General features: G+C 34.4%; 1 protein-coding gene across 5 annotated transcripts in view; it reads right to left on the reverse strand.

Moving 5' to 3' along the window:
- Positions 1–21,580, reverse strand: part of VPS13C (vacuolar protein sorting 13 homolog C) — a 196,905-nt gene that overhangs the window by 56,864 nt on the left and 118,461 nt on the right. For all 5 annotated transcript variants that reach the window (XR_010123963.1, XM_054450335.2, XM_054450337.2 and 2 more), the window contains 14 exons: positions 20,419–20,588; positions 18,856–19,103; positions 16,391–16,620; positions 14,759–14,851; positions 12,020–12,385; positions 11,567–11,653; positions 10,121–10,270; positions 9,689–9,953; positions 8,918–9,078; positions 7,761–7,882; positions 6,962–7,256; positions 5,249–5,638; positions 2,956–3,060; positions 1,469–1,633 (listed from right to left, as the gene is read on the reverse strand). Coding sequence is in view for 4 of the 5 variants with exons in the window: in XM_054450335.2 (XP_054306310.1) it covers positions 1,469–1,633; positions 2,956–3,060; positions 5,249–5,638; positions 6,962–7,256; positions 7,761–7,882; positions 8,918–9,078; positions 9,689–9,953; positions 10,121–10,270; positions 11,567–11,653; positions 12,020–12,385; positions 14,759–14,851; positions 16,391–16,620; positions 18,856–19,103; positions 20,419–20,588 (2,847 nt within the window). In the remaining variant the exon portion in view is untranslated. The remainder of the gene's footprint in view (positions 1–1,468; positions 1,634–2,955; positions 3,061–5,248; positions 5,639–6,961; positions 7,257–7,760; positions 7,883–8,917; positions 9,079–9,688; positions 9,954–10,120; positions 10,271–11,566; positions 11,654–12,019; positions 12,386–14,758; positions 14,852–16,390; positions 16,621–18,855; positions 19,104–20,418; positions 20,589–21,580) is intronic.

A 21,580-nucleotide genomic window follows, 5' to 3' on the forward strand; every position in this document is an offset into this window, starting at 1 on the left:
AATTAAATTTTCAATTCTGATTCTGATCTTGATGAAATTATTACGAAGTTTCTAAAAATATGTCCTCAACATCTCATAGTAAGATTACTGACAATATAATGACGATGAAACCAAAGAAATCACATCAGAATACAGATATATTAGTCTATATGTATTTATGGTATAATTGCAATATGAGAAACTGAAGAGCCTGCTGATTAAGAATTGTAAAATTCATTTTAATTACTGAAAAACTATATTTAAAAATTAAAATATCATTTGCTTTTGTGTATACCCATTTTAATTCATTAATACACGATGAATTCTTTCACAGAGTATCTTAATCATAGATAAACCAGAAAGACAATTGAAGGCAGAGGAGAGAACACCACAGACTTTGCTGGAAGTTCTGACACCATCCTCCTAGTTGTTTGATATCAGACCATATACTTACTTCTTTGAGCCTCAGTTTTATTTATAAAACTGAAGATTTCATTCCTAATACAAAATGTCCTTCTGTTACAGAATACTAGGTAAATTCTATTTCTGAATAAAAAATACTACTATAATCAAACCCACACAAAGATTAAAAAAAAATAAGCACTTATTTGTTGCTGAGTTTATGGAGATCATTCTAAGTGCCTTGAACAGACCAGCTCTTAGAGCTCTAACTTTGTTTATATTGCAATTGGAATCCTTCCTTTTGAGTCTTTTGCCAAATATTTTTTAAGTAACTTTAGAATCTTTCTTTAAACAGTAGAAAGTGACCTTCAACTATCCTGAGAGTCAGCTGATTTGGTTGAAAACTCAGGCAAGATCAAGCACTAGTGCTTATCTTTGCACCTGTCCTCTTCTGGTACACATTCCCCCATTTGCTTCACCTCCTCGAATCTTACTGAGCATGAAGAGCTTAGTTCAAATCCCACCTCTTCTGTGAAACTTTTATCTTTTGATCTATAACACCATCATTTCAACTACCAATGACTTTATCAATCTTGGAAAAGTCTGAAACTCAGTTTCCTTTTCAGTAAAGTGAGAGGGCGGAATTTTAGCTAATTTTCAAAGAAATTTCCAGCTCACCTATTCAGAAATTCTATAACCACCTATAACTTAGCATGTGCTATCTCTCCACATGCAGACTTTTATGACTCTTTTAAGATAATAGCTTCTTGAATACAGAGACATTATCTTGACTATGGAGACACCATAGTACATAATCTCTATGTACTTTTTACAGTACATAGCTACGTTCTACACATATAGGAAGAATTAGAAAAAAGACTATTAATGATCTACACTGGGCTAGTGTATTATCAAAACTTTTCTTCTTTTTTAAAAAATACAGTAAGAAAAAAATCTTTCAAAGCTGGCTGTCATATATCAACACATAAATACGACAGTCTGAAAAAGAGGTATATACAATTCTTATTTAGATGTCAATATTTATTTGTATATTTTAGGAATCAGTTGTAACAAAGAAAAATGTTACCTCTGAAGAAGCAATATAGTTCCATTTATTAGTTGGCATTGAGCCATCAGATGCAATCTCGCCAACTTCTAGTTCTAATGATGACTTGTTTGCAATGGTACAAAAGGGAGTCAGGGTAACTATTCGCGAAAGGTTGAAACTGCTCATTTTGATGCTAACACCAACCTGTGGAAAGGAAAAAAGCTTATTTTCCAATTTATTCAATGTCTTTGAAATATATACACATCCCCTCATTCACACACAAACTTCTTACAATATTTTAAAATAATAATTCTTAAATAAAGCAACTATAAGTTACATTCTGCAAAAGATTATCTTCTAAGAAAAAAAAATTGTAGTTCCTTAGTTTGGCTCCATCAGAAACAATTCAAGAAATATCAATTAGTAATTTAACTAATGACTTGCAATGACAGATTTAATATGTCTAGCATTCTTTACTTTTTAAAATTCCAAACATAAATTGCTTTATAATTAGTGTACAGCCTTTGTTATCTGTTATTAGTAAAATAAAAATTTTGAAGTATTAATAAAATAGGTTAATTGGCATCAGATTATTCAAATTTTCATACTAGTCAAATTTAAGATTTAAGAAATGTCTGGCAAGGGGTGGTACAGAATAAGGATTCTAGCATACTGTGAATATTTACCAAGTTGCTCACCTGGATGGATTAAACTCACTGTCCTAAACTTAGACAAATTCAGGTTTTGCTCTGGTATCAGTGACCATAAAAATTTGTAGTGATAACAGCCCTCCACATTAGCACTTTAAATTCAAATTTCAGTACACTTTAGGAGCCAACTTGTTTTTTGTTTTTTGGTTTTTTCATTATTATTATACTTTAAGTTTTAGGGTACATGTGCACAATGTGCAGGTTAGTTACATATGTATACATGTGCCATGCTGGTGTGATGCACCCACTAACTCGTCATTTAGCATTAGGGATATCTCCTAATGCTATCCCTCCCCCCTCCCCCCACCCCACAACAGTCCCCAGAGTGTGATGTTCCCCTTTCTGTGTCCATGTGTTCTCATTGTTCAATTCCCACCTATGAGTGAGAACATGCGGTGTTTGGTTTTTTGTCCTTGCGATAGTACACATGAAAAAATGCTCACCATCACTGGCCATCAGAGAAATGCAAATCAAAACCACAATAAGATACCATCTCACACCAGCTAGAATGGCAATCATTAAAAAGTCAGGAAACAACAGGTGCTGGAGAGGATGTGGAGAAATAGGAACACTTTTACACTGTTGGTGGGACTGTAAACTAGTTCAACCATTTTGGAGTTCAGTGTGGCGATTCCTCAGGGATCTAGAACTAGAAATACCATTTGACTCGGCCATCCCATTACTGGGTATATACCCAAAGGACTATAAATCATGCTGCTATAAAGACACATGCACATGTATGTTTATTCCAACTTGTTTGTTGAACTGTAGCAAAGGTGAATGGAATCAAAGGTAAATAAGGAAGCAGAATCTTACCAGGTACTCCATATTGTTGGCAGGACACTTCACACACCCATAACTTCCCACTGTATCCAATGAGAAACTACTGGACCAGGCACTAGTTGAGATTTTTAATTGTACCTATACCAGAGAGCACATATCGTCATATAAGAAATCTAAAACACTATAATAATTTTATTTGAGAGAAAGTTGCTGGACTACTAGAAATTTCTTTAGTACCGTGGGACACAGAAAAATATAATCAAAGCCATATTGCAAACAGGTAACAGAACCACAAAAAACTCTAGGGAACAATAAAACAAAAACTTTCTGAGAAAGTTTGAATGAGAAAGTTCTGACTTTCTCACTCACCTATGCAATGAGTGTAGTAAACCTAGATACCAATGAGATTATGTATCGTTTTTAAAAAGAATTATAATGCAAAACGATGTTTTCCAGTGATAGACTTACGATCTAGAGCTAACAAATTTTTAACGTCTTAGCATATAGAGAATTTATGTCTTTAACATTATTCAGCAGACACTAAAGACATTGTGATAGGCAGAATGGCAGACAGCAGGACACAGTTCCTGTCTTCGATGAGCTTCCAACTAGACAGAGAGATTAGGAAATACATACGAAAAATTATGATACAAGACTCAATGGGATAAGAACCATGCAAGAGGCAAAAAATGCCATCGAGGTGAGAGGATAAATAGTTTACTTCTGGTTCTGGGATTTAGATAAAGTTTTATAGAAGAGATCAAATTGTGCCCTTGTATTAATCTCACCTTCACCCACCCAATTAGTTTGTAAAAAACTTGAGGACAACTAGAGGTCAGACACATAAACAAGCAATTACAATACCATGTGTTAATCCACACTCAAAGAGAGTGGAGCTGCCAAAGCATCACCTGTTGGAAATGCAAATTCTCAAACCATACCCAGACCTACTGAATCAAACTCTACAGACAGGACCCAGCAATCAGTGTTTAAAACCTTTCAGGTGCCAGGCGTGGTGGCTCACACCTGTAATCCCAGCATTTTGAGAGGCCCGGGCTGGCAGATCACCTAAGGTCAGGAGTTCGAGACCAGACTGGCCAACATGGTGAAATCCCATCTCAACTAAAAATGCAAAAATTAGCAGGGTGTGGTGGCAGGCACCTGTAATCCTAGCTACTTGGGAGGTTGAGGCAGGAGACTCGCTTGAACCCAGGAGGCGGAGGTTGCAGTGAGCCAAGACTATGCCATTGCACTCCAGCCTGGGCAACAAGAACAAAACTACGTTTCTTTTTTTTGAGATGGGGGTCTCACTCTATCACCCAGGCTGGAGTGCAATGGTGCGATCTCAGCTGACTGCAACCTCTGCCTCCTGGGTTCAAGTGATTCTCCTGCCTCAGCCACCCGAGTAGCTGGGATTACAGGCATCTGCCACCACGCCCAGCTAATTTTTGTATTTTTAGTATAGACAGGGTTTCACCAGGTTGGCCAGGCTGGTCTCGAACTCCTGACCTCAGGTGATCCGCCAGCCTCAGCCTCCCAAAGTGCTGGCTGGGATTACAGGCATGAGCCACCGAGCGTGGCCAAAACTCCGTCTCAAAAAAAAAAAAAAACCTTTAGGTGATTCTAATAATGTACACTGAAATTTGAGAACCAGTACTCCTGTACGAACACGGATGGGATGTCTAGGCCCATTTTAAATTGTTAGAAAATCTTCATACATATCAGCCTTGAGCAGAATGCCAAAGGATGAACAGCAGATAAACAGGAACGATGAGGAAGACAGAAAAAAAACAGGGTAAGAGGCATTGTAGGCAAAGGGTGCAGCATATACAAAAGCCTAGAGGTGAGTCCTTGGGAAAGTGTGTAGTGAGGGATACCAAAACGTGAGCCTGAAGAAGAAAGAAGGGACCAGAGCATAAAGGATGAGGCTTAGGCATTAGGTTTCTCTCCCAAAGGCCTGCCTGAGTGCTTCACACACAGGAAGGCTCAACTAATATGTGCCAAATTTAATGGTTACATCTCTAGAAATGCCATTTCATCACTGGTAAAGTACGTAAATTCAAGCTATTCTATCTACTATACCACTACTACTACTACTTCAAGAACAGAGGTAACTCTATAGGCATTGGAGAAAAGGGCAACTCAGTCTCAGGAAACCTATTAGTTCCTAATATCCCACTTGATTATGCTTAAGTCTCCTTGAACCTAATTCATACCAATGGCGTTTAGCAAATAGGTTAGCATGGTTTTAGGGAAGACAAATGACTCCCAAGTTTCTAGATTAGGAATTTATCTGCTTTAACTTACTATGTGAACAAAACCGCACCTTATTTTTAGTAAAAATGTTCTTCTTCTTGAAAGAAAATAAAATAATATCCCTGAAATCAGCTGGATGTTTCACATGAATATCTTCTGAACGATACTGGAGAACCCGGGTAGTCTTGTTGATTAACCAATAGGGACTGAAGACAGACAGCACCATCCGGCTGCCAATTCTCCCGACGTGGACTGACAGGTCGACTGTTGTCACTTCTGTAGAGTCAGAAGAAAAACACACAGGAAAGAATTCTGGAAGTGTATCACGTATGCGGAAATGTCCATTCCAGTTTTTGCCCTGGTATTTCACCAGGACTAATTCCATTATTTCACCACTGATTCTCGAATGCAGAACATCAGCAGTACTGCCTTCTGCCAGCTCATGAGTTTCTGCTGTTCCCTAAAAACAAACAAAAATTTGCTGAGTAACTTTTTAAAACCTCTGAAATAACAAAATTCTTATTTTTCACAAATGCTAAATAACCTACCAGATGCATGTAAACTGCTAAGTCTTCTGTGAAGTACCATGCTTACATATTACAAATGTCCAGTACTCACTATGGACTAAAAAGAAAACACTACACCATAGCCACAGGCAGAAACTGACTTTGGCCATTAGGAGACTAATAGCCATCAGTTTTGTGAAAAAATCAGGTCTATATCAAGAGTCAAAGACTAGATTCAGGAAGCCTGGCTGTTGTCCATTAGAGCTATGTCATTAAATGAGCCACTTAACTGCCTGGCCTTCAGTTTTATCCCGTAATTATAGACCATGCCTAATGGTTCCCATATGAATGGAATAAGAAAATTATTCTTATTTACTCGTCAAAGTAAAAAGTTACTCTGACGAGTTATCTAAGTAAGGTGGCATTATTTGAAAAATGAATAATAACATATAAACCATGTTTCCTTAGTAAAAATCTCCTCTTACATAAATACTATTTAATTCTTATAAAATACTCTTATATAAATACTATTCAATTCGTTTAATTAATTTTTGTCTCCACAATTCAGGAATGGCTCATTGTCAGATAAAAAAACATGTAGGTTCCAAACACTTTCCAGATTTTTGTATTTTAAAATATACTGCCATACAGAAATTTTAAAATATTCATCATATACCATTACTAGAAAATCTTTATTACTTAAGACAGACAGTAATTATTTTTTTATTTTCCAAGGTTTATTTTCAATAGAATCTTGAAGAAATAATCACAATATTGACTTTAAAATAAAAACTTTAAACTAAGATGAAATATTTTCTCATTTTTTCCTATCTTTTAGTTAATGGAATTTTACTTAATTAATAAACAGATGATCATGCTTCTTAATTTAAGGAAGATACAGTAAAGAGGCAGGGATCAAAAAGCCAAACTGCCTAGGTTCAAATCCCAGCTCCACCACTTCCTAGCTATGGGACCTTGAGCCAGTCACTTAACCCATTTTCAACTCAGTTTTCTTATGTGTAAAATGGGCCTAATAATAGTACCTACATCAGGAGGTTATTATAAACAGTAAATAGGCGAATACATGTAAAGCACACAGAGCAGTTCCTGGCACATAGTAAATGTTATGCCAGTTTTTGCTATCATTAATATTATGAAGGCATTACACATTACACATACGCTATATAAAACACTGACCTCACTTAAAAATACCATAAAACAAAATCAGAATTTACTCTGTGCAACAACAAAAATCAAACAAAATGCAAGAGACATACCTCAAGTAAATATCTTAGAGAATATGGGAGAAGATTCCGCAAAGTGAGAGAAGGATAAAGATGAATAATGTAAGCTACATCCCAGTCTTCCCCATGTGTACATATGTAGCTTAATTCATCAGGCAGAGCAACTGTATTCACTATGAGAGGTAAGAAGCTGACTTCTACTGATGGACACTGCAACATGCATCTGACTTCCCTGCTCCTATGAAGTTCTTCCTTCCAAGAAATATAAGTGGTAGATTCCTTGTACTGATGCTCTAAGATTCCAGCTGGCTGGATGAACAATTGACATCTGCAGAAAGAGGAAACACTGACAATAAAGTTTTGATCCAGAACTTAAAAAAAAAGAATCTCATTAAATCTTCCTGACAACTCTACAAGATAGGTGCTATTATTCCTGTTTTTACAGATATACAGATGAGGAAACCAGGGCTAAAAAAAAAAGGTTAGGAAATTCACCCAAAATCACATAGCTAACTTATGGAGGAACTTTCTGAAAAGAACAAACAAACAAAAAACAACTCTGTAAACAAGACAACTTAAAAAAATTTTCATTTCAAATACAAAGGGAATCTAATAAAAATACTCAGAAAAATCCTGACATCAAATATACAATAAGGAATTTTCACCTGATAAATTCAATGATAATAAAAATGTATTTCTCAATGGAAGACTAAATTATGTCTTAAAACTGGCTTTTACCAATCTTTAGTTAATAAAAATATGAAGTTATTTTCCAGAATATAAATCCTCAACTCAATACATTTAAAGTTTAATACATTTAAGAAGTATCTACCTATATGAATCTAAAGGAACATGGAACTCCTCTTCAGGTCTGGCTATCCCAATGCGCTCCAATAGCTTAACATTCTTAACAAATTTATAGATGATAAATGCAATGGAGAAATGGTTTTTGATCTGTTGGACAAAAAAAAAAAATACAAGTTTTTTAAAAGATATGTAAGCTCGAAAGAAAAAATGAGAGCCACAAACAAATACTTTTAGATCTAAAAAATTTCAAACTCAGTATTGGAAGATATTTTTATTGGCAACTGAAAAATTTTAGGGTATTTAAGGGCTACAATATATTAAACTTAATGTTTAAATGTCAGTTGAAAACTAAGATATTCAAATGCTCCATATATTATAAGCTTATGTTTAGTATTAGTCTATATTATCTTCCAAATATGTATTATTCTCTGAAGATTTAAGCCATTTTTTCTCCACGACAATCTTTTCTCAATGCATCATGTATAATAACTAAACAGAAATGGATAGTAAAAAATCATGAGAAAAATAGTACAATTCTTTTCTTGACAACAGTCTGTTATGCATTGGAGCAAATAACAAACTATAAGATAACAGTGTCCAAAATTTGAAACCTTTTCATTTTTATCTGATATTACAGGTAGGAAAAAAAATGTTCTTTTGTTGACCATATGCTGAAACCTGTAGTAATACACAGAAAAAGAAAAATGTTGGATAAAACCTTAAAAGTAGAAAAAATATTTACACAGATTAAGATGCTAAAATGTTTTTCAGAGGGATAGATCATTCCAATATGCCTTCATACATAACTTGAAAAATATAATCCAAGTGACATACAAAGAGAATGGAATGTTTCCTAACTACAATTACAATAATCCTCGGTTCTGAATATTTAAAGGAATATACCAAAAAAGCTTTATTAATTTTACATTTGTCTTAAAAGATAGACAACAAAAATGAGCTTTAAGTAAACAAAACTATAGACATTTAAAATAAATATTACCAACACAAGCTGGACAGTAAATAGAAGCCATTTCTGTTTACTATTTATTTCTGAATAATTACTATTTATTTCTGAATAATCAGAATTGACCTAATGAAGTTTTACTGTATTCCTATATTCAGCTAAATGATTTAATATTTCTTGATACACTGAAAGGGATACAATTCACTCTGAAGTATTACCTGTAGAGGAGAGCGAAGGGTAATTACTTTATTCCCTTCAGTTGCATCAATTTGTACCAAGACAGAGTCAGAATGACTGGCACTGGGATTCCGTACATTATACAATCGTCGTCCGGGTCTGGCCACAGGGATATTTGCAACTTCTGTATATCCATGAGGTACTAAGGCAGTGCATAAGTAAAAAGAATTCCAAATATTAATTTGCCAATGTTTCTCTATGACAGAACAATCATTAGTACCTCAAAATAATGACGAGTATTTTTTCTCATCACTAGAAATTACCACCACAAATTGCTTTTCTAAGACATAAACTTAAAAAGAAGACCAGTTACTGTTATAAAATTTTTGGCTGAAAACAATTTTGCTTGGGGTTTTGAATATAAAAACAAAATCCAACTTATTCTTTCAATCATATAGCAACAATCTTTTTCTTTGTCACAGTGTCAATACTGTAAGACTTCTGAATATAGCTATTTTCTCTCCTCATTAAACTCCTATCTTTTTAAAAACACATTATATATATAATAATATATATATTATATAATATATACATTAAGGGCACAAAAATAATCTAGTTTTATAAAGTTTTCTTAAATCAATAAAGTTTAATTTTCTCAAGTTTAGAAAACAAGAAACAAGAGGTTAGCAATTATATGTTTCAAATGTTGTATCTCCAGATATCTGCAGCAAAATGTTTTTTCACATTTTATCAAAAATAAGCCCACACCAACAACTGCTAGGATATCCTTAAGGAAAACAAATATAGCCTACCAATGGTCACAGTGAAGAAGGAGCTTTCTTGACGGCTCAATATAGATAGGTTCCCTTGACTTGAAGGTACCATGCTGGCATATTCCAGTTCCAAATTCTGGCCAGCAGCAACATCAAAAATATCACTTTTCTCAGGGAAGCCCATTACTCTGAGATTACAATTGGGCTTCACCTTAATGGGAACACCTACAGCATTTTTTACCGTAAAAGGAGCTCTGTCCTTTAAAGAGTAGTCAAAAGTAGAAGCAGTGCCCTCTGAAAAACCCTGAAAAGGAACATATCATCACAGTAAAATTTTTGAAAAAACATACATTCTTTCCAAAACCTATACCATAATTACACATTTTTTGGAAACTAATTTTGATGACAAAAAAATTATATGTTTCATTTTAAAATTCCACTTGAAATATTCTAAGCAAGATTCAGACATACTTTTGCTAAATTGTTGAAAACATTAAGACAACTTTTGGATATTGTTATATTCATTGTATTTCCTGAAGAAATATGAATTGCCATTTGTGGCTCAGGAATAAAATCATCTCCTGGCAGCAAACTTTTATCCTGAACTGGGTTCTTCTTTACCTATGAAGAAAAATAACATAGCAAATTTAAATTATTAGCCAGTTGATAATAAAATAAAAATGCTGGAGTTCAGTTCTCCTAAACTGATCGCTTTATAGTAATGCTTCGCAAAAGTCTTATTTTCAAAAATATACCATGCTTCACTTTGATTTCATGGAGATCAGCATTCATTCTTTCAGGGTATAGTCCAAGCATGGGGAAAAGTTTAGAATTATGCCATGAAATTACTCAAAGCCAGCTACAATATTTGTCTCTTATGCATTCCTCAGAGCATAGCTATTTATCCAGTGTCAACCAACTGGTGATTATGTGTTGACGAGCAATCTAAGAGGACCCTGAAGTCTAAATTGATCCCTATTAGAGGTGCCACCTGGAAATGTTTCTCTCCTTCTATTTTTTAAACCAATAACACCTTCAAATAAGTAATATTAACATAATAAACACTTAACTAGCCATCAGATTCCATCAGCTTTTGTTCTAGTAGTATTTCAAAAGCCTCGTAAAACATTCTTTGTTAGCCTCCCTATGCCAGAGAAAGGCAGGTCAGAAAAATATTACTTCTTTATTGAGAGGAAATTGGAACACAGGTTAAGTGACTTATCTTTAACAAAAGAATATGTGGAGTCAGTTTCAGTGCCTGACTCCTTAGTAAGGCTGCCCCAAAGAAGTATGCTATGACAATTTCTTAACAATATATGACTCAAGTTCCTTTTAATCAAGAAAAATGTGCTTCAGTATCTAGGTTTCTGAGGTGTTCTCAAAAAATAACATAAAAAGATAACACACAAGAGTTCATTAACAATTCTCAAATATTCTGGTCTCACCCTTAAAAATCACTGAGTATACTAAAGAGCTTCATTTATGTTGTATCTACCAATATGTACTCTATTAACAATTAAAACTGAAAAAAATTAAAAATTCATTTAAAAATAAAAATTACATGCTAATATAAATAACATTTTGAATCAAAAATAACTATTTTAAAAATACAGTGAGAAGAGGAACATACGCATATCTCTTTACTGCCTGCCTTAAGGGAAGACAGATAAATTCTCGGTTCTGTTCTGCATTCAATCTGTTGCAATATCACATTCGTGTAGTCTCTGGAAAACTCCACTATACACTCGTGAGAGAATGAGAATGAAAATGATATATGAAAAGAGTTCTGACCTCATGGACAGAGCCCTTAAAAGGGCTTCAAGGATCCTAGACCACATCTTAAGAATCACTGAAAAAAAACTATGAATGAATATGCATAGTATCATTCTATCCAAAGATATTTTAAGATTTCCTTACATCAAGCCTTAAATTCCATTGTCTCTTCCCCTCCACTCTCTCAATCAGTGGCTCCCAGACAGCATGGATCTCATTGTAATAGTGCACCTGGAAAGACACACACAAAATTATAAGACGGTCCTTTGGCTTTAATTACATATTTCTGTAACCAACAGGAAAATTATTAAGTAATTAATGTTATATATCATTAGCCATTTTCAAAACCTATCTAACAATATATAGAGTGTATTTTCCTTTACTCTCTTACTCTATTGTCACAAATTATTTAGCAAATCAATCTTTAAAAAATAATTATCAAAAAACAATACATCGACAAATTAAATGTCAGAATACACTATCTATTCACATATGTACTCATGGTGGCCATGTACAAACAAGAAAAGTGTATATCTTAATTCCAAAATTGCACTTTCAAGAAGTTGTCTCTGAAGGTATTAAGTGATGTGGCCATACCTGTAGTGTCATGTCAGCAGCAGCAGCCATTAGAGAAGTCCAATTTTTAATATTTCCTGAAAACTTAGACTCTGCCAATAATAAAGGTACAGTTCGATGTCCAAGGCCACATTCTAAGGTAACTTGAATGGATTCTACAACAACACCACAATTTTCCTCTATCAGTGAATGTTCAACGTCTTTGAAACTTTCCGTTACTTCTGTTGCCGGGTCAACACCAAGAAACCAAGTGTTATAATCATTAATTGATTTGATACCCCAAAGATTTTCCATTTCCTTAGATGTATCTTTGGATTCATCTTCTTTTGTTTTTGGAGACAATGCAGCCATGATTGTCAACACAGTATTAAGAATTATGGGTGAAATCTTTAAAAAAGAAAGCAGAAAAATACTTATAATAAATTCTTTCCCAGATGAGAATATATACATACATGATTTTAAGTGACATACATTAATTATAAGTGACATTTTTAAATTAAACAAATTTTAATTTTAAATTAAAGTAACTAATTTAAATTTTAAATAAATTCGTAACCAAGAAAAACAAGAGAGAACACAAAATTATGTGTCAAGCCAAGTAACCATGCAACACTGACTTCTACTCAGGTTATCTGGAATTAAATAACTAACGTTATATGTCAGTAGTCAAAATCTAAAGTTAAGCTGATCAATTCAGAGCAAAATAGTGTTATGTGAATAGACAAGTACAGAAATGTAAACAAATTCTTCATTTTAAAAACAGCTACACTAACTAAGCCAAAGTGTGTGATCCTTGTCAAGATACACATAAATATCGGTATGCAACAAGAACTTCTTAAAAAAAAAAAGGAAGAAAAAGATATACATTTGCCTTATTAAAACTGGAAGACTCAAAATCACAGCTCTCCTTTGACTTACCCCAAGATCTGCAAATCCTACCTCTTATTATCTTTGGATAGTGCCTTTCTTTGCTCACTTCCCTCACTTGCTATTACTGTGCCTTAGTTCTACACTGATGATATCTTCTATGTCCAACGCCCTCTCAGCCTACCCTCCACACTGCCACCAGCATAATTTTTCTACAAACCAAATCTGAGTATGTCATTCTTATGTTTAAAATCTTCATACTTTTTTATCCCACAAGATAAAATTCAAACTCTCTTGTGCAAAGCTCTTTGTGGCCTAGTGCCTATTCAACCAGCTAGCCAGGATTCTCCCAAAGTTTGAGAAATACTAGGTTAAATAAGTTAACTGTACTCCTTTATTGTTCACTTCTCACAATCCTTACTTAAAATGTAAAGCGATATAATTATATCATCAAAAGCAAGATCTAGTATGTATTGCTTTCCTAACTTGTCAACTTTTTTTCCTTGTCTTATTAACGTCACTTATAATTAATGCTTCCAGTCTTACAACTCCACCACACCATTCTCTCCAGCCATATGTGACCACCCCTCTAAGTCTTAAAGGATTTTTTCACACCTCTGCCTTTGTGCATATTATCAGTTCTGTCTGGATAAACCTTTCCATGCTCCCTATCTATTTAATCTCCCTTCAAAACTCAAATCAAATAGTCCTGCTTCTACATAGCTTTCCCTGATGTCCTGATCTGAATTAAAGGCCCCATGCCTGTGCTCCCAACTGCATCTTGGCCATGCCTCTAGCACTGAAAGCTGTAATCACTGATTTCTTTCTTTCTCCCACATATGTCATTAAGTTTTTTGACAGCAGGGTCTACATATCCCCAATGCCTTGTAAAGGACATTTTTTTAATACACAGTAAAAGCTCAAAAATGTTTGTTGAATCAATCATAAATTTATATACAAAGAATGTAAAGTCTCACCAGCACCTAACCTAGTGCCTTAAAATACTTGCAAATTTGAGGAGTTTTTCCCTCATTTACTACTTTATATATTTTTAAAAGTAAATCCATTAACAATATACATTCTAAGACTATCCAGTATTTTAAAATATTGAGAAAAAACTAAATTGATATTTACATGGTACTTCAAATGAAATGAGTTTGAGCCTTAGTTCAATCACTGTTGGTCACGGACCTATATAAGTAAAGCTACTACTATTACTGGCATTAACCAATTAACCAAAAATTAAGCAATTAACCAAAAAAGGACTCATTTTTGTATCCTTTGTGCAAACAGAGAAATAGATTGCAGAAAGTATTCTATATCTTCTATTCGTGACTGGGCACGAGGTATACTTAAAGAACCTGAATGCCACTGGAAAACAATTATTGTTTTTCAGTACTTTAAATGTAGAGAATAAAACGGTAAACTCTAATAATTATTTCTAGTGTACATCTGTCATTATAAATATTTGAAGCCAAATCATATAGCTATTAAATTCAATCAACTTATACATCAAATAAAAGCCTAAAAAGAACTTATTACAAATAAAGTAATAACAACCTCTTCTCTCCATCCTTTCTTCCCTTCTCTTCCCACCCCATATCTCTTCCCTCCTCCAACTCAACCTCCCCAACACACGCATGCAAATAGAATAGAGAAAAACTACCCCGATCATTTGTAGATATTAAAAAGTACTCTTTTACAGAAAACAGAAACAAACATTTGCATTAAAGAAAAATATACTTTAATGTTAGAAATTACTGATTACTGAATATGTGACTAGCACAATGCTTGAGTTATGAGAGACATCAAAAGATACTGTCTCAACTGCAAATATGCAATGTTGTGAAGAAAAATAAGAATTTTCACTCAAAGAATATGGTAAGTACTAACCTTAATTATAAATTCTTTAACCATAATATTTATATTTTGTTTTCCTGAAGCCCATGTACATTTTTCCATAAATAAAGAACAGGGCTGCAAGACCTATAAACAGATAAATGAAATTCACATTTCCATAGATCCATTATATACATAACACACACTTACAAGAACCATGTCTTACTTAACTTGGGATCTTTAACTACAGCCTGCTATTATACTAAAAGCAAAAAAGCAAAAATAAATTAGCTGAGACTCTGTTGTGAAGACTCTTCTGAACTATGAGAAATCTGTGAACACTGGAAAATCACTTTAAGCAGTTCTGATGAATTTCATCATGCTAAATCCTTAAGTAATAAAGCAGATTTACTGTTTAAAATGTTTCTTTCTGCTAAAATAGTTTTTAAACTATGGCCTCTATAAAATATACCTTTGAAATATCTATAAAAGTGAGCTAAAGACTCTGGTAAGGTAGGTAAATAAACAGTTTCCAGATGCTTGACAGGTCAGTCTGAAATATCATGTAAGGCCTTTATTAGAATAAAAGTCAATTCTTCAAATTGTGAAGCCTATATTCTTATATATCATTAAAGAAACGAATAAATAGGCTTGTACCTGAACTGAATGGAGCAATTAGTACGGCACAATTGCCGTTTCTTAAAAAATAGGATGAGGCCAGGTATGGTAGTGCATACCTATAATCCCGGCACTTTGGCAGGCCAAGGTAGGGGGATTGCTTGAGGCCACGAGTTCAAGACCAGCCTGCACAATATAGCAAGACCCCTTCTCTACAAAAAATTAATTAAAAAAAAAAAAAAAACTAGCCGGCTAGTAGTCCTAGCTACTCAGGAGGCTGAGGCAGAAGGATTATTTGAGCCCAGTAGTTTGAGGCTGTAGTGAGCTAAGATGGCATTATTGCACTACAGGCTAGGTGACGAAGTGAGACCCTTGTCTCTAAAAGAGAAAGAATTAGGAAGAGCTAATTGATATAAACTTTTGGTGACATGTATAAAGATGATCCTGTCAAAGAATATTTCATGATAAAGTATAGACTTCATACTTTCTTTATGCAAGTCACTTTGTCCACAAATTTTTTACATTTAAAATACCACTGCAAATTAGTCACATAATATAATGATTCTCTCACCATAAAATTATCAATACTAGAAAATAATTGGTGTGGTAATTAACTGACTAAAATCATATGTTTCGATAATAATGTGAAAACATAATTGACATTCACTTTTAATAACAGCAGAACACCATCGCTTTTGGCGAGGTGACTCCAATTTAATTTTGTCATTCTAAGCCTAAATATTCACTCATTCATTAATTAGGTATACTATGGTGAACAAAAGAAACAGTTGAAAAAGAATATTAATTTGTACTAAAATTCAAATACTACTCAACAGAAGATGGTATAATGAAAATAAAACCATTCGGGAGGTAGTCCCCAGTTCTGTCACTAGCAGCCATGGCTAAGTCATTTAACATCTTTGGAATTCAATATCTTTATATGTAAAACCCCAAGTTCACAATAAATAATCTCTAAAGTCCCTGCAGAGCTCTCATATTCTAGGATTCTATGAATCAACCGTTTCTGCCATTCTTCAACCCAAGGTGAGGACACAAGGTAATTCTTACTGTTGTAATGTTTTTCCCTCTCTTTTCTCTGAGAAAAGGGCAAGCGAGCACTTTCAGATCTCTCACAGAAGCTTCCATCATCTGTTCGAGTTTGGATGTTGACAGAGAAAGGTTACACTGAAACGAGGCTGTCAGAGCAGGAGCATCAGCCTTTGTCAGGCTGGCAACAAATACCACTTCTGGATCTGTGATCTTGGCCTTTAAAGTCATATTTGGTCTAACAGAGTCATCTGAAGGAACAAACAACAGGAACCAGAAAAGTTTAAGGTAAGTCTTTTCATTTGACTACATGTTATCTACAAGTTGTTAAGTTGTTCTCAACGTTTTTCTATAACAGATATGGTGAAACTGACAATATTAATTGGTTAATACTAATTATTAAATGATTATTAACAAATGCAGATTGAGCAAGATAAAGCAATCTGATCCCTGTCCCAAGAATACCATTACCACTTTGACCTAGCAAGAATAATCCTGTTTTACACTTTTACACTGTTGGTGGGACTGTAAACTAGTTCAACCATTGTGGAAGTCGGTGTGGTGATTCCTCAGGGATCTAGAACTAGAAATACCATTTGACCCAGCCATCCCATTACTGGGTACATACCCAAAGGATTATAAATCATGCTGCTATAAAGACACATGCACACGTATGTTTATTGTGGCACTATTCACAATAGCAAAGACTTGGAACCAACCCAAATGTCCAACAATGATAGACTGGATTAAGAAAATGTGGCACATATACACCATGGAGTACTATGCAGCCATAAAAAATGATGAGTTCATGTCCTTTGTAGGGACATGGATGAAGCTGGAAACCATCATTCTCAGCAAACCATCGCAAGGACAAAAAACCAAACACTGCATGTTCTCACTCATAGGTGGGAATTGAACGATGAGAACACATGGACACAGGAAGGGGAACACCACACACTGGGGACTGTTGTGGGGTGGGGGGAGGGGGGAGGGATAGCATTAGGAGATATACCTAATGCTAAATGACGAGTTAATGGGTGCAGCACACCAACATGGCACAGGTATACATATGTAACAAACCTGCACGCTGTGCACATGTACCCTAAAACTTAAAGTATAATAGTAATAAAAAAAAGAATAATCCTGTTTTGAAGTTCTTTTTATCAGAATTAAAGAATGTGCATGTACACAGGCATAAGTATATATTATATTGCAGGGGCAAGAAGGGGAAAACTGGAAAGAAGAATATCAGGAAGAGGAAAAGAGACCCTGATAAAATAGATTATTATTAGTTGTTTCTTTCAATTTCACCCAAAAGTCCATAGTCAATGTCATATAATCTATACTACAAATATATTCAATGCATATATAAATATAGCGATATCAGATATGATCACTATTTAAAAAACATTAAAGGTAAATTTTAAAAATAGCATTGTTACCAGGACATATTAGTTTTTCAATCTAGGTTATACATTAGAGAGAAAAATATCTGACCTTAGACATTTATAATTTAACATAGAAAAGTCACTGATCTGGCAGGGGCAAGGTGTAATCCACAGCACTTGGGGAGGCAGAGGCGGGTGGATTGTTTGAGCCTAGGAGTTTGAGACCAGCCTGGGCAACATGGCGAAGCCCCACGTCTACCAAAAAAACAAAAAATACCAGGTGTGGTGGTGCACAACTGTGGACCCAAGCTACTCAGGAGGCTGAGGTGGGAGAATTGCTTGAGCCCACCTCAGGAGGTGAAAATTACAGTAAGCCAAGATCATACCACTGCACTCCAGCCTGGATGATAGAGTGAGAGCCCATCTCAAAAAAATTTTAAAAATATAAAAAAAATTTTTAAAAAAAAGGAGAGAGGAGGAGAGAGGAGAGAAGAGGAGAGGAGAGAAAAGGAAAGAAAAAAAAGGGAAAGAAAATAAAGAAAATCACTGATCTACTGGATAATGCTGGAATAAAAGAAGTAGAGCTGAAAGTGGATTCAGCATACACCTAGACCAGACATCTGCAAACTCTTCCACAGAGTTTAAGGAGTTAAAGTGACATCTAGGGAAGTCCTGCTGGGTCCTCCAAAGTCCCCATGTTCTGCTTTAATATTTTCAATTGTTCTTCAATGTGCTAGAATTCTCAACATGTTTTCTTTGAATAAGATTCCTCACCTATAAAACAGGCCACTAACCACTGACCCAAATTAACTTCATTTCTGGATCAGTAAAGAAATGTTCATGGCACAGTTGGAACCAGCGGAGTTTCCTGGCCATTGGTCCAATGTCTACTGTACCTCTCTCTCTTAAAAATGTTTTCATTTTAAAACATTTCTTAAAATGTTTTAAAAAACTAAAAAGCTAAAGTTTTTATATAGAATATGTTTAAATCTAAAAGACTAATTTTACATTCTTAAATTTTTCATTTCTCTTTTTTCTGGTTTGTAATTCTTGTCAAAATATACAAGTTGTCATCTATGACAGATAAATTCTGCTAACCTTTCTCTATCTTGACCTTCCCCGTGGCAGTCTGTCTTGGTAAAATCTGTGTTTCTTTTGCCACATTTTCTGGACTCTGAGGCACAGCTTTGATAAAGAAATCTGCCACGGTCATCAGAAATTCCACACTGGCACATACATACAGCTTGTCAAGAACAGCATCAATTTGACTTCCATTTTTGTCTTGTTTGTAACTTATATCAATCATAGAACTGTTGTTATCTTGGTCATTCTTTCTGTCAATCATTCTGAAAAAAAAATATGCTATTCATTATTTTATTCTTGCTAAAACAATAAAAAAGATGAAGAATTTCCTATATACCTTGATAATCTTTCTTTCACCTTTCAGTTTCTAATCTGTATAGAAAACAGGTCAACATTAACTAGAATCTAATTTATCCATTAGTAAACAAGACTACTAATCTCCAAAGCAACATATACGTTATTAAGCAATTACTGAATATTTTATACTTATAATGCAATTCTATATGTTATTGCATTATAATGCAATTTTTGAGTATTACATTATAATGCCATACTAAAGAAACAAACCAATAATGGCCAGAAAGGAATTTGGGCAATTAACAAAACAAATCAGTGTAGTCACACAAAATAAAGGCAGCCTTTTATTATTATTTATGAACTAAAATCTCCCTGAAGGAATTTATCTTCAAAGATCATCCTACGAAAATTTGAGTCCGAAAGTATTCAATACAACTCAAATCATCAAGTGTTTATCAAGTGTGCTCAACTATAGTTCCCCTATGTCCTCCCATGAACTGGAAAAAGCAGGCTACCTAACAGATGATAGCATTTATCACCCTTTCCTGGATAGCTGTGGACAGCTACTCCAGACACAAAATTTGCAAACTAGAAAAGCTGGGTGCATGACAGCACTCTTTCCTCATTTATTCATCTCTCAGAAAAACAAAGGGCTCACAAGTATCCCATATGTATTCAATGGAGTCCAAGTTTAAGTAGCAACATAGTTTTTCTCAAAAACAACAACAAAAAAATCAGATACAAAATATTATGTCTCATTACTTGAGAAAAATAAAAACATAATTAGGCTATTGAAAATTACATATTTCCCACTTTAGAATGAGCTAATATAAGTCACCCTTTCAAAAATGGCTTAATGATGTGAATGCGCTAGAGATTCTATTTCTATTAAAACTTTGAAAGAAATTTTGCATAACTGTTTTAAAAAGACATGATCAAAATAAACATGACGAAGGAAAAATCCATAGCTTGAAGGCTTTTTATAACAAAATTCTGCCTACTGGGAAGAATTTAGAAAAATATATCACCAAATATATCACCCCATGTGGATTTAACTATTAAAACTCATTTTCTCTCAGTTCCCATTCTAAAGATGTTACTCCATTTTATTATTAAACTTCCCTTTAACTTAACCTTAAAAGCAGCTGAATCTGAAATTAGCACTACTTCTTAATGCAATTCAAATCAGGAAGTATGACCAAAAGACAGAGATCTTTTTTTGATGATCCCTAGCCTAGCAATGCCTGGCAGCCATGTATAGCAAATTGAGAGCTGACAAACCTCGATGTTGCTCTCTCAATTCCTTCTCTGAGATCATCAAGGGTGCATGTCTTAAGTTTAACGCTGACATTCACTGAGCCATCCTTAAACATCTTCCCTGAGGAGGCCATAAGATGTAGTCTGAGTTCACCAAGCTGGAAACTGTCATTATGAAATGCAACTCCAGATTCCTATGGTACATTTTTCAAGCAAAAGAATCAATTATCTTCAAATATTATATAATTACTTTTAAACATATTACTTAATTCAAAGCTTAAAGGCAAACTGATCTCATGAATTTTAAAAGTATGAGTGCTAAAACATCTGAATGGAACAGAGAATATGCATGTTTGTGAGTATATCTGTACACACAAATAAATATATACATGTGTGAATATCCAACAATGATTAGTATAGAAAAATTTATCTGATTTACAGTTTAATGCAAATAAAAATAATTAGGAAAGAGTTCTGTCAATTAATCAATTAATCTAATAAATTTTTTTTTTTTTTTTTTTTTGAGATGGAGTTTCGCTCTGTCGCCCAGGCTGGAGTGCAGTGGCACGATCTCGGCTCACTGTATCCTCCACCTCCTGCGTAGCAATTCTCCACCTCAGCCTCCCGAGTAGCTGGGATTACAGGCGCCCACCACCATGCCTGGCTAATTTTTTTTTGTATTTTTAGTAGAGATGGGGTTTCACCATCTTGGCCAAGCTGATCTTGAACTCCTGACCTCATGATCCGCCCACCTCAGCCTCCCAAAGTGCTGGGATTACAGGCATAAGCCACTGCGCCCTGCCTCTAATAATAAATATTTAATGAGCTCTTCCATTAAAAAACAGTGATAAGATTTATGAGGTTTACAAGAAAGAGTAAGGCATGGTAGATGATGTGAGTGAGCATATACCCTAATTCCTTGAGAAAACAAAATAGAAATACACTAAAAGGAACATCACAAGAAGATGCTATTAGTTGTAAATGATTAAATATTTTGTGACATACAGTATTTTATTCATTCATATTTATATCTTCTCACATTTCACAAAAGCCATTTAGTGGTTAGGTAAAGAGTATAAATAGTAAAATCTCAGAGAGGTTGAAGAGATCATTATGGCTGGGGAAAATTCATGAAGAAGGTGAGAACTTAATAGAGCCTCAGAGGCTGAGTGGGATCAGATAGGCT

Source organism: Pongo pygmaeus, chromosome 16, assembly GCF_028885625.2.
Source record: "Pongo pygmaeus isolate AG05252 chromosome 16, NHGRI_mPonPyg2-v2.0_pri, whole genome shotgun sequence".
NCBI lineage: Eukaryota > Metazoa > Chordata > Mammalia > Primates > Hominidae > Pongo > Pongo pygmaeus.